The sequence below is a fragment of the Hydra vulgaris genome, chromosome 06 (assembly GCF_038396675.1).
Source record: "Hydra vulgaris chromosome 06, alternate assembly HydraT2T_AEP".
In the NCBI taxonomy this organism is placed as follows: domain Eukaryota; kingdom Metazoa; phylum Cnidaria; class Hydrozoa; order Anthoathecata; family Hydridae; genus Hydra; species Hydra vulgaris.
In genome coordinates, this window is record NC_088925.1 from 22,386,074 (window position 1) to 22,400,818 (window position 14,745).

General features: G+C 29.5%; 1 protein-coding gene across 2 annotated transcripts in view; it reads left to right on the top strand.

Annotated features, from left to right (window-relative positions):
- LOC101241832 (uncharacterized) overlaps positions 1–12,907 on the top strand; it is a 42,201-nt gene extending 29,294 nt beyond the window's left edge. For both annotated transcript variants that reach the window (XM_065799591.1, XM_065799592.1), the window contains 2 exons: positions 12,633–12,713; positions 12,784–12,907. In XM_065799591.1, the coding sequence (XP_065655663.1) occupies positions 12,633–12,713; positions 12,784–12,838 (136 nt within the window). In that variant the 3' untranslated portion in view covers positions 12,839–12,907. The remainder of the gene's footprint in view (positions 1–12,632; positions 12,714–12,783) is intronic.
- The last annotated feature ends 1,838 nt before the right edge of the window (positions 12,908–14,745 follow it).

Genomic DNA, 14,745 nt, shown 5'->3' on the forward strand with positions numbered 1-14,745 from the left:
ACACCTCCAAATTTGAGTAACCAACACATAACATCTATAGTGTTAGAGAAACTACATAACAATACAGACATCGTATTCAAAAGAGTAGATAAAGGTGGCAGTGTCTGTGTTCTAAATAAGGTATAGTTTAAGAAAAAAATTAGGTATCTATTAAAAGATGTTAATACTTACTAACTCCTGTTGCATAATTTAATGGCAAGAACACTAAATGCAAATGCTCTGATAGACTACATGATTCAATTGAACTTATCATACATTTTATATAATCAGTTGCGTAATCCCTTCCCTTATGCATCAAAGAGACTACTCATTATCTTTTCCAATATTTTTTTGTAACAGCAGATGTCACCCCACTCTATACTAATATCTCACACCAAGAAGAGATTGAAGCAACCATCTTTTATATGAAACCAACTGATTGATGGTACATCAATAGGTACATGAATGGCGCCCCATATGCTAATTTTTTAATGGGCAGATTGGATGATATAATTAGAACCCAGTTCCCAAATCTTTTACTTTTTATAGATGTTACATATATGTTTTATATATGTTTTACATAGGTGATCCAAGGAAGAATTACAAGGGATATTTAATTACATGAGTAGAATCCACCCAACTATTAATTTAATTTCTATCTTATTCTTCATTTTTAATTTTTTGGATTTGTTAGTGAAACATTTGTATCTAAGGTGTTTATACAGAAAGCCAAACAGCCTTAATAAGTAATAAGAAAAATATTAATAATAAACTCCCAACAATTATGGATGTTGATATATTACCTCTAGTGACTTGCTGTGATATTGGGAAAGATATCAATAACATTGTTGTGAAACATTGGCATATTATTAGAGATGATCCCTATTTAAGAGAGATATTCCTTTTAGAACCCACACCCACCGCCATTGAACTATAGTTCAATGGCTATTTATAGAATTCCCTGGAGCGTTTTTAGTTAATAGAGTTGCTAGGAGTTGTTTGGCGTTGCTAAGTCATTTTATTATTTTTTAGCACTGTAATGTCTTTAAGTAAGATCTTATTGTTTTTCCTGTCAGCAGTTGTATTTTCAGCTTCAAGTTTGTCAGCTACTATAATTAATTGTCCACCTTTAAATTTATATTGATTTATCGAATATGGTAAGACATTTATTGGGTATATTTTTTTGTGCAGGTTTGCCTATTTTGTCTCTATATCAACATTTTTTCCTAAAAATTATTGGTGTTGCTTAAATTCGAGAGAGGTTTGGGTATTTAGCCTTTCTGCAGTGGCCATTATGCTAAAATAATGGCTGATATGGTGTAGGCTACAGGCAATGATAAAGATAGTAGTGATGCATTCCTGGCAAGCGATGCTAGCCATTTTTTATCAGGCTTTCTGAAACATTGGTGAATATGTTGTCGCCCTCAGGATGAAGTTTCATTTAGATTAGTCCACTACCTAATTCTAATTGGATTTTACAACACCATGATTTTTATTTTATTTTGCCTTTTTTGATTTATATAAATATTTATTACTCTATATATGTGTATGTAAATGAATAGATATGTTCTTTCTATATTTTTTTATACATTTGTTCATTTTATGTATATATATATATATATATATATATATATATATATATATATATATATATATATATATATATATATATATATATATATATATATATATATATATATACATATATATATACATATATATATACATATATGTATTAGACCCGCAAGCCGCCATTAGCCGCTAGCCATCGCCAAGCACTGCTTTATTTTTAGCCAGCTGTAAAAAATGCCTTCGCCAGCCATGAAAATAAGTAGCCAAAGCCAGCCGTTACAGTCGTAGTTAGTTAATTGATTTAAATCTTTAAATTAGTTTATGTCCAATTTTTTTTTAATTTTATCATATCACCTATCGCCAATCGCTTCGTAATATAATTTTTAGTTTAACCATGGAATTCCACGAGTCTCGTGTTAATATACCGTATGTTCGAATACCTTAATTTTCGCACTATAAAAAAGGTCTCAGGCAGTCCAAAAACAGTAGTCAATGTTTATCATAAAAAAAAAGAAAAGTTGTCCTCTGTGCAATTTAAATTTTAAAATGAAAAGAAACAATCATTCTAAAGGTCCGAATTATTATTATTGTTGGTATAATATATATATATATATATATATATATATATATATATATATATATATATATATATATATATATATATATATATATATATATATTAGTGTTCGGCAAAATCAAATATACGTCAAACCTTTAAAGATTTGAATTTTATGAATATATTATATATATATATATATAAACAGGCAACATCTTTAAGATCATTGAATCATATATTTATGAACAGTGATGTACTCGATGAGTCACCTACCCTTCATCTTCTAGGATTAATTCTTACTTCCAATCTTTCTATGAAACCATATATCAAATCAGTTGCAAAATTAGCATCTGCTAAGGTTGCATCTCTTTATCGAGCTCGTCACTTTCTTACTTTGGATTCTATTCTCTATCTCTATAAATCTCAAATCCAGCCTTGTATGGAATACTGTTGCCATATCTGGGGCGGATCTTCTAATGATGCCCTTTCTCTTTTAGACAAGGTGCAAAAACGCATTGTAAACATAATTGGACCTGCTCTTGCAGCCAACCTCCAACCATTATCACATCGTCGTAATCTTGCTTCTCTTTCTCTTTTCTACAAATACTTTAATGGGCATGGCTCTAAAGAACTAGCGTCTCTTGTGCCATCTACTAAAATTCATACTCGTGTTACTCGTCATTCAATTAAGTGTCATCCTTTTTTTGTGACTGTTCCTAAGTGCTCCAAAAACGCTTATTCGTCTAGTTTTTTTCCTCGAACATCAGTTCTTTGTAATTCGCTTCCTTCATCTTACTTTCCTGATTCATATAATTTGCAATCTTTTAAGTCATCCGTCAATCGTTATCTTGCTCTACAATCTTCATCTTTTTTCTTTCACTAACTTTCAACTTTAATTAGTAGCTGTCTGCAGCCTTGTTGGAAGCGAAGATGTTTAAAAATATATATACATATATATATATATATATATTGATATGTTTATATATGTCATTATTATGCTATATGATCCCTGCTCGAAGCACATAAACGTTATCGGTAAGGTTGAAAATCGAGAACCAACTTATTAATTGCTGTTCTCCATGTGGCTTTGGTCTGTGACTAGACCATTAGGGCTTCTTTGAGCACCTTAAATATATATGTATATATACATTGTTATAAATTAACCTCGGCATATGCCGAGTGCTGTGTGGTATTTTGATAATTTTCACGTTTTGCTTACCTATGTATGCAGATGTAGATATATATATATATATATATATATATATATATATATATATATATATATATATATATATATTTATAATATATATATAATATATATATATATATATATATATATATATATATATATATATATGTATATATATATATATATGTATATATATATATATATATATGTGTATATATATATATATATATATATATAAAAATATATATATAATATTTATATATATATATATGTATATATATATATATATATATATATATATATATATATATATATATATATATATATATATATATATATATATATATATTATATATATACATATATCTACATCTGCATATATATTATATATATATATATTTTTTTAAAACATCTTCGCTTCCAACAAGGCTGCAGGCAGCCTCTAATTAAAGTTGGAAGTTGCTGAAAGAAAAAAGATGAAGATTGTAGAGCAAGATAACGATTGACAGACGACTTCAAGGATTGCAAATTGTATGAATCAGAAAAGCAAGATGAAAGAAGCGAATTTCAAAGAGCTGATGTTCGAGAAAAAAAACTAGAGGAAGAAGAGTTTTTGCAATGGAATTGATATATGGTTTCAAATAGAGAAGAAACTTTATACTACAATTGGAAAGGAAGGATTCAATAACCTTAAAGATGTTACCAGATACACCGTAAGAAGAAAGCTTATGGAGAAGACCAGCATGCCAAACTTTATCAAAAGGTTTAGAAATGTCAAGAGCAATAGCCTTAACCTCTCCACCTTTATCTAATGCAAGATAAAACCTATCGGTTATTACTGTTAGCAAATCAGCTGAAGAACAAGAAGATTGAAATCCACATTGATGATCAGAAAGTGAGTTTTTAGATTCAAGATTAGGTGTTTTTTAATTAAAGATTCAAAAACCTTGCTTATGATAGGAAGAAGACTAATGGGACGGTAGTTAGACGAATCAGATCGCTCTCCAGAATTTTTGAAAATAGGAATAACAGATGCCGCTTTCCAGAAGGCTGGAAAACAAGACTCTGATAAGCACTTGTTAAATAGTTTTGAAAGTATAGACGACAGTTCCGGAGAACACTTCTGCAAAACAATAACAGGTATGTTGTCCGGACCACAAGCTGAAGAAGAGTCTAAGCAGGAAATCACTTTACATACAGAAGCTGGAGTGTTACGAATGTCAAGCAATAGATCAACCTGTTTGATGGCAATTCAGGTTGAACCCAACTAGTGGAATCAAGAGATGATATTGATGAAAAGTTCTTAGCAAACAATTCAGCTTTGTCTTTAGTTGAGGCAATAAAGTCTGAACCATACATGAGAGGTGGAACTAAAGATTTGCCCTTATTATTGGTATTATTAAAGATTCTCCAGAAGTCACAAGAGCCTAATTTTTAAGATGATATACGAGATTTCATGACCTGAGAATAGCAGGTTTTGGCGTTAGACAAAACTTTTTTACAATTGTTTCTAGCAGTATTAAACAGACGTCTGTTTTCTGGAGAATTGTTTTGCTGATAAATATGGAAGTAACGGTTTCGATTGGCAATCGCAGCAGCACAGCGTAAGGAAAACCATGGAGGAGAGTGATTTTTAACCTAGAATCGTCGAGAGGGAACAAAAGATTCAATGCCATCCTGAATCCACAAAGTTATGTAAGAAGCACATTTATCGACAGGCAGACAAAAGATTTCTATCCAAGGGCCATCCCGAACAAAATCACGGAAAGAATTCCAGTCAGCTTTACTGTAGTTGTAAGAGGTTCGATAATAGGGGGATTCAGGTGATGAAGAAGAATGAGATATTAGTTTTAAAGAGATCAAACTATGATCAGAAGCACCTAAGGGTGAATGTGGAGAAACTGAGCACTGACTCGGATCAGAAACAAGACATAAGTCGAGTAGAGAAGGTAAATGATTCGGGTTGTCTGGAAAGCGAGTTGGAAAGTTGACTATTTGAGTTAGGGATTGAGAAAGACAAAAGTTGTGGGCTTTAATGCCTGCCGAATCACTGACACTAGAGCCAAGCCATTCAGAGTGGTGAGCATTAAAGTCACCGACAACAACTATATTAGCTGATGGATAAAGAGAGAGGGCTTGGTCAATATGATCAGAAATAACATCAAAAAGAGTGCAATCTTGAGATGAAGGAGAGCAATATAGAACAAAGAGAAAGGCAATAGAGTGAAGTAGTGCTAAACAAAAGCAAATAAAAGAGTAGTCTTTGAATTCAAACCTAGTTTCACGACAAATGGGTGAATTCTTACGAATGTAAATGCTTAGGCCAAGCATGTGACTGGATCAATGATTGGAGTAAATTTTAATTTTGGAGTAAAGTAAAACTTTACGAATTAAAGGAAGATAACCATCAACACTAAGATTACAAGATGAGACAGCTGAACTCAAATTAGTCTCACAAAAAGCAACTAGTTCTGGTGAACTTTGCAAGAGATAGACTCAACAGAAGAAAAGTTACTTCGAAGACCACGAATATTAGTGAATGATAGCTTTAGAGAACTCGGTGATGATGATGGTTTTTTGTGTTTTCTAGTTTTTGTGACTTCATTCATTTTTAAATTAGATTGAAGAACTTGTCTCAAAGCATAGATAATACTCAGAACACTGTTTAATAGCCCAAGCAATTGCCTCATTATTACTAATAAACCCTAAGCCGTAACAAAGGGCTCCAAATGTGGCCTCTGCAATGCACACCAAAAGTAAAAACAGGGACACCATCCATGCGCAACATGGCACTGTTAATACTTTGATATTTTTAAACTGTTGATGGAATCATCCTCTCTGAGAGCTACCACAGAGTTTGGGAAACCTGACTATCAGCTGGCCTGAGAACCATAAAAAGTTTTAGAGTTGTACCCTCATTAGGATATAATAGAATGAGTTGCCCAGTCATAAAAACAGAGACACAAGCAAAACCCATGCATTGAGTCAAGAAGATCCAGCATTCAACATCCTAAACTGGAAACAATGTATTAAAAATTTATCTGCGCCAGCCTAATAGATAAAGAAGGGGTGCGAGGCTGGTCAACAGATAGAATCTGTTTACCCCTTAAGTCTTTGCCTAGGAGGCCTTCTACAAGACAGTAGCCGGGTGCATTTAACATCTGCCCAAGATAAGTATTTTTATCGATACACCATCTCTAGCCTTTACTCAACCAAGAGCCCCAAGGCAGGGGGTGTTTTAAGTCGGAGTTGGCATATATATATATATATATATATATATATATATATATATATATATATATATATATATAGATATATATATATAGATATATATATAGATATATATATAGATATATATATAGATATATATATATAATACATTTTTTGTTAAATAATATTGATAAAAAAAATGATGTTCTTATAAAACTTTTCAAATCAGTGTAATATAATTTTATTAATTAATTATTAAAACTCATTATTTAAGATACAACATGATGAACAATTATATTATAATAAATTGGTTATTGTTTATCATGTTTTGGTTATATTATATGTACTTTATTATATTACTATATTATATATTACTATATTATATATATTATATAGTACTATATTATATGTGAATAAGATATGAATTAAAGAAAAAGAAGGGGGGCGTGAACAAGACAATTTGTAACAGGGGCTTTAAGAAAAGGAGCAAAATATAAAAATGCATAAAACACAATTATAAGCTATTCCAGAAAAATAATTTTAGCGACACAGTGTCCAATTAGAGCATAAGGATAGGTTTTCATAACTAGCAAATGGCCATAATTAAGGAACTAATTTCAGAGTAAAATAAAAACAATAAACTTGATCCAACATTTTAAATTTATTGTAAAGTGATCGTTCTTTGAACTTAACATTACAGAAACAATTTTTTATTTCACTCTTTTACATATGTATGTAATGTCCGTAAAAGTTTATAAATATCTGGTTTGTTATTTTTTTGATTATTATTATGTTATATTCACTTGGTTTTTTTTATTGATATTAGTTGTAAAATATAAATGGGGCAAGATAGCAAGACTATTGTTATTCTTGTACTATTATCTTTAAAGTAAGTACTATTGAAGACTGTTGTCTTCCACTTGTTCCAATCATATCTTTCATATTAACATTACTGCTAAAAATTTATATTGAGAATTACATTTAATTACAAAAAATATAATAAATAAATGTAAGTAAGTGTAAATACTTGCTGGTTTTGGCTGGGTCAAGGAACAGTTTTATTTGGCAGTAAAAATTCATGAACATGGTACAGTAAAATCTCTCTAATATGAACTTTATGGGGAAAAATAAGAGTTTGACTTTGAGAGATTTTCGAATTATAGAAAATTTTATGGTGCATTTAATCAAATTATGAAGATTTTTGAATTAGGAGATTCGAATGTACTGTAATACTTTCACTAAATAATTTTTTGTAATTTGAATTTAAAAAAAAAAAAGTAAACAATTTAAAAAATGTTTTTTTTGGACTCTCCTTGGATTTGCAACAAAAGTTATTTATAAAGCTTTCATTACATTTATTTCTAGATTTTTGAAAATAAAGTTTTATAATAACATCCCACTGCTCTTTTTTAGAGGTCTATTTTTACTCTAAGTTTTATCAAGCCACTCTATCCAAACAGTTGACACAAGATAAAAACTTTTGAAAACAAGTTAAAAACCTTTTTTTTTTTCTAAAATATTTTTTAGAAAAATGTAAAATGTTCAAAAATATGGGGGTTTTAAACTTTATATGGCCATATCTTTTTAGCATCAAATGTATTTTGATTAAATTTAAAATTTAGTTATAAATTATAATTGTATTTAAAATTTTGAAAACTTTAAAAAAAAAAAATTCCCTAAACCTCAATAAGGGAATTCTTAGGGGGTTTTTTAAAGGTATTTTTGACCGATTTATAAATCACATGCCTCAAACCAAAGTTTTTTTAAATTTAGAGGCAAATTTCAAAATATTGGCATGAAATAGGTCTAAATTCAGGTAAATTAGTCTCAATAAATGTTAATTGTTTGATAATTTCTTCAAGTTAGACAGATTGTTAGAATATTGATTTATAAAAAAAATTTCATATAGAAAATATTAAACAGAAACATTTTGTTTTGAAATGAGCCCTGCAAAGAGCATACCTCATTTAAAAAATAAGAGATAAATCTGTTTCTGTTGTACCCTGGATTCAATTTGAACTGGATTTATTTGAACTATATTTTAAACAGAGAGTTAAAGCTATCAATAATGCTGTAAAAACTTCCTGGTTAAATATTGCTTTTAATAGCAATCAATTTATAACATCAAGTTAAAATGTAAGGAAACATGGAGCAATAAAATGACAGCTGCTGTTGTGCTATTTGTTATATAGGGTGGTGTACTAGGATTAGTCGGGCGGTGGTATAGTATAGGACGGTGTACTCTAGTAGTCACAAATCCAATCTTTCTGGATTCATCTACAAAGAAACAAAAGATTCTATTAAAGAAAAAAAGTTCATTTTGCTTAGAATTCTGTCATATATTTGATTTTAATATTCGTCACCCTTGCAATAAAAAAAATTCAAAATCTCTGTCTTAATTACTTTAAAGAATCCAAATGTTGCTGACTGAGTTGTTTCTTTTACGCTAAAAAAACTGTTGTTAAATATAATACTTGCAACAGGAAGAAATGCTCTTCCTGTTAAAGTGCACAGTGATAGTTCACCTGAAAACATCTTTTAAACTCCTTCAACTCTTTCAATTAAAATTTATCCTCTGACCTCTAACTCATCAACGTTCTTATATTATCTTTATTTCTTTATCTTCAACTCGAATTCAAGGTCAATTTTTATTAAGCAATACCTTAAAGTTTTTTCTAAAACAGAAGATCACCGTGGAAAATACTCATGTAATTCTAATGGCTTAATTAATAGGTAAGGAGTTCCAAGGGCTATCCGATCACTAACAGATGAATTCAGAAAATACCAATTTGATAACAAATATCACATGCAGATGTAATATTACAAAAATGTTATTAACTTATGTCTGTTAGATATAAAATTAACTGAGGAAATTGTCAACATAATTCAACTACCTGAATATTTATCAACGCCATGTAAGTAAAATTGGTGATCTCTTCACTGTTAAAAATTGGAAGAACTTTCCTCTAAAGAAAGCTGTTATCTGGCATGGCTAACTGTTTGACTGATAAGTCCCAGGACTAAGTAAAAAACAATTTTTTTGGCAAAATTCAATTTTATTGTTCAACATAGTTGCCTTTGAGGGCGTTACACCAATTATAGTGATTTTCCAGCTTTTTGATACCTTTTTTGTTAAATTTCTTCCCACCCAGAGTTCTTTTGAGGTCTGCAAACAGGAAGTAGTCCCTGGGGGCTAAATCTGAAGAATACGGTGGATGGGGAAGCAATTCGTAACCCAATTCATGCAATTTTGCCATCGTTTTCATCGACTTGTAATACTGTATGATTTTGGTAAAACAAAACTCTTTCTTTTCTAAATGAGGCTGTTTTTCCACGATTTCTTTCTTTAAATGCTCCTATAACGTAGTGTAATAGTCTCTGTTGATGGTCTTCTGAAGTTAGTCACTGAAAATTATTGCGCGTGCATCCAAAAATATGGATGCCATAAAGCTTGGCTGCCAACTGTTGCATCTTTCCACGCTTTGGATTGGGTTTGTCGCGTGCAGTCCACTTAGCTGACTGCTAATTTGACTCTGGAGTGTAGTGATGGTGCTAAGTGTCATCCATTGTCACATCCCTATGCAAAAATTAGTCTTTATTACGGTTGAATTGATTCATAGTTATGTAAATAGCCTTGCGGTTTAAGCCACACAGTTAATAATAGCCTTGCTGTTACATCTCTTAATGAAAATGATATTGAAAAATTTATAAATAATTTATTTTTCATGCAAATAAAATAAAAAATTAAACTCACGTTAAATTGTCATCTCTTGAACTAAAACTATCTTCACTAGTTTTACTTAACAGCGCATTTACAATTTTTTTTATCATTATCGTCAATAATTTTACAAGGAATTGAAGCCACAGGTTACAAAAAATAGCTACTTTCTCTTTTTCTTTAACTTCCGACTTGTTCAAACCTAAATTCATATATATATATATATATATATATATAATGTATGTATATATATATGTATATACATATATATATATATATATATATATATATATATATATATATATATATATATATATATATATATATATATATATATATATATATATATATATATATATATATATGTATGTATATATATATATATATATGTATATGTATATATATATATATATGTATATATATATGATTTTTTTCTTATGAATCTTTGTTGATGAAACACAGTTTTAAATGGAAAAAATTTTTGTTAAGTGATTTTTTACTTAACAAAAATTTTAAGCTTGTACACAGAATAAAAATCAAAACTATTTGATGCTTTTTTAAATGATATTTTAATATCTTTAATGATTCTGCAAAGCTTTTTTGTTTTTTTCATTTTTCTTTTAATAGTAGCCCAGTACTTTTCAATAACTCTTAATTCTGGGCAGTTTGGAGGATTTTCTGTTTTAGGCACAAATTTCACATTATTCTTTTTATACCATTCCATAGCTAGTTTACAATAATGAATTGAAGCTAAATCAGGCCAGAACACAGGTCTGTTATTGTGTGATTTAATGAGAGGTAAAAAGCGTTTTTGCAAACATTCTTTAACATATATTTGACCAGAAAGTGTTGACTGAGAAATATAAAGTGCTGTTTTTTTGCCACAACTGCAAATTGCTTGCCAAATCTAAGCTTTTTTAGCGAACTTGTTATGTTTTGTGTATTTAAATTTCTTATTTGTTTTTCCTCTATATTTAGCAATATAATAAACAGCACCAGGAATTTGTTGATGATTGTACTTGATATAAGTTTCATCCTCTTCAATAATACAGAAATTTTTAGAAATAAAATTGTCATAAAACTTTCTGCCGCGGGTTCTTGCACTTTCTTGTTGAGTTTCAGAACGGTTGGGCACTTTTTGTGCTTTGAAAGAATGAAAACCATGTTTGTTTCTAACTTTTGCAACAAAACTATGAGAAATCCATATATTTTTGCGCGTTCCCTTAGTGAAAGGCTTGGGTTATTCCTAAAACTGTTAACCAGTTTTCTAACTAGTTTTATATCTTTAAAACCTTCCTTTCTTCCACCACCAGATTTGCGTTTGATCGATTTTGTTTGAGAAAAACGTTGAATAACACGACAAACGGTGTATAGATGTATTTGCAATGATTTTGCTATCGAATTGTAGCTACTATTAGGATTTTGTAAATATTTATGCATACTTTTTTCTTTTACGTCTTCTTCTTTTGTCATTTTTAAAAATAATTTCAAGTTAAATCCAAAAACTAACATATTTTCTTGAAACCGCAATACGTTGTAAACAAAATACAAAACAATTAAAAAGATTTTAATACAACCACTGAAAAATAATGACGTGCTTTTTCTTTCACATTTATTTCGTGTACACGCTTTATATATATATATATATATTCGTCCAAGTCCAAAATGATTCGTCTTTGGACGTCCAAAGGCGTACCAATTTGGACTTGGACGAATGGACCTAAACGGGACGTCCTGCGCCCATTGGGTTTGATAAAAAAATAAGTTTGACCTGGAAAATTCATATCATTTTGACCATGTAGTTCCGTTTGCCTGGTCTAGATATAAAAGTAAGGAATAACATTCAGAGAATAGCGATAAACTTTTAGCAACTGTTAAACATTTTTAGGAAGCAGAATAACCTAATATGTGTTTTTTTTTTTTCTACTTGAAAAAATAAAACTTTATATTTGCTTGACTATATTATTATTTTTAATGTAATAAAATGAAATTTTGAAATAATGAAGAAAAACCCATCAAAAACTTAATTTTTTTAAATTGTTATATCAGAACTAAAAATGTTGATAGACTAACCGTTCCTCCCACTTTAGGTCAAAGAGGTAACCAACTATAGGCTATTTTACCTGAATATCTAACAGTTGGTTGTCCGCGCTCATATGCGGATCAAAATAACCCCTATTTCTGACTATTATTTCAGCCTTAAAATAGCCAACAGAAATTTATAAAAAGCTATGTGCCATGGTCAATTTGATTTTAAAAACAATTAGAAACAATTTCCATGATCTTAAGTGTTAAATTAAACCTTATTTTGTTTGAGTGACATAGTTTCCATAATTTGTTTGAGTCAAAATGGGGAACAGCTTACGTGTAAGCTTTAAATATATATATTTTTTTTATATTTTTGCAAGGTCTACTTTTGAATTACATATCGAAAGAAAAAAATCTATATTGGATAAGTTAACAGAAGAAGTTAATATCAAATTAAAAAAGTAAGTGATATTTGTTGTTACTGTTGCAAAAAAAAAAATTTTTTTTATTTGTTTATTTTTTATATTTTAGTATACAAGATCTAGAGACTGAACTAGAATTGATGAAAAATTCCTCAGCAGTATAACTTGCATTGATCGAAAATTGAAAAAAAATCATTTTAATTTTATTTTGAAATAAAGCCAAATAATTATTATTTAAAGTTGTGTTAAAAATATAGCTGTAATTAAATTGTGTGTGTGTGTGTGTGTGTGTGTGTGTGTGTGTGTGTGTGTGTGTGTGTGTGTGTGTGTGTGTGTGTGTGTGTGTATATTAAAACAAGTTAAAAGTTGTTTTATTGTTAAAAATCAAATTTTTCATTGTGTCGCGCTTAATTCTTAAATTTTTAATGTTTTAGAACTCTGATTCCACGGTAAGATATATCTACTGGAGTAGTTGTAAATTACCTTCATATATTATCTTTCTATGTAGATTGTTAACACGCATCAAAAAATATCAAGTTGAGCTAAGAGATACTAAAAAACACTCTTAAAGAATATGCTTTAGAATTCAGTGAGAATATAATATATAAAACGTTTTTGATTTAAAAAAACGACTGCTAGAGATGTATTAACTGAACAAAGGCAAAGTTACCAAGTTTACTTAATTTCATCAAAAAACAAATTTATTTATTAAAAATTTATTTATTGAAAAAGCAGGGCCGACGACACGTCCCACCCCTTTTTTTTTTCCAAGTTCTTTCTCTCTAATTCGAATCTCCTTAATTCGAAAACCTCCATAATTCGATTAAATGCAAAGTCGCCGTGAAATGCGTTTAAGAAAAATCAACTTTCTATAATTCGAATATCTGTCTAATTCGAGCTTTTATTTTTCCCCATAAAAATCGAATTAGAGAGATTCCACTGTAGAAGACTTTTTTTAGAAACTGACGATTGTGCCCCTCCACTTTGAAACCCGTGTCGTCGCCCATGAAAATTCATTTCATTTTTAAAAAGTTTTTAACTTTAACTGTTTGAGTTAAAGTTATTAACTTTAACTGTTTGCAAACTTGTTTATATAAGTTAACTAACCTTTCAGTCTGACGGGCTAACACAAAAAAAACCTTTTATGTAACTCCGATTTCGCAAAATATAAGTAATAATGTCTCCACAAGGTAAACTATTAAAGAATTTATTTATTTTGAACCTCCGATGAGTTTTTTAGTAGTTTAACTTTTCTTTAGAGTCGTTTATTAAAATGTTTTTACTGCTATAAATTTTATTTAACCTGTCGCCTCGTTTACAACTTTTTACAAATTACAATTTTTTTATATACTTTAAATACGATCTTAAAAGTCAGAAATTATTTTTTTGCAACATTAAAAATCTTAAATAAAAATTTCAAATTTTAATAGAAATTAGCACGTGATTTTTTATTAAAAAAAAAAGAATGAAACGAGAGCCAAACAAATTAAAAAAAAACAAAAACTTTCATTTTTTTCATCCTTATACTTTTTTCAGCTTACAATTACTGCACTTACCAACCGGACTTTTAAAACATGTTATTAAACGTCCTCTTATAGATTCATATGTTTACTCAACTTAAAAACTTTTAGTATGCCAAATTTGCGTTTACCAGAACATCTTTAAGACGTCGATCTTTAAGACGTAGTTCCTAAAAGAATAATAGTTAATGACATTCTTAAGCTTCGCCCGTACATTCCAATGGAGTTTGAATAATTTTACACTGGTATTTATACGTGGCCCTCAACTAAAAATGACTAGTGAGAAAATCTCCTGAGAAAAAGAGAGTGCTATGAATCATAGGTGGCCAGACTTTTTAGGATACGGGCAATAAAAGTTAAAAAAGAATTTTGCGGGCAAAAGATATTTCTACGAAATTATAGGTGACTAATAACTATTATAATAATTTGTATCAAAGCAATATAATTATCAAGAATGGTGACCTCGACAGTCTGAAACTAATTTTTTGATATCTGGATTCGTTTTTGAGGTAGATAGTAGTATCACATTACCAAGATGGTTATCTCCTAAA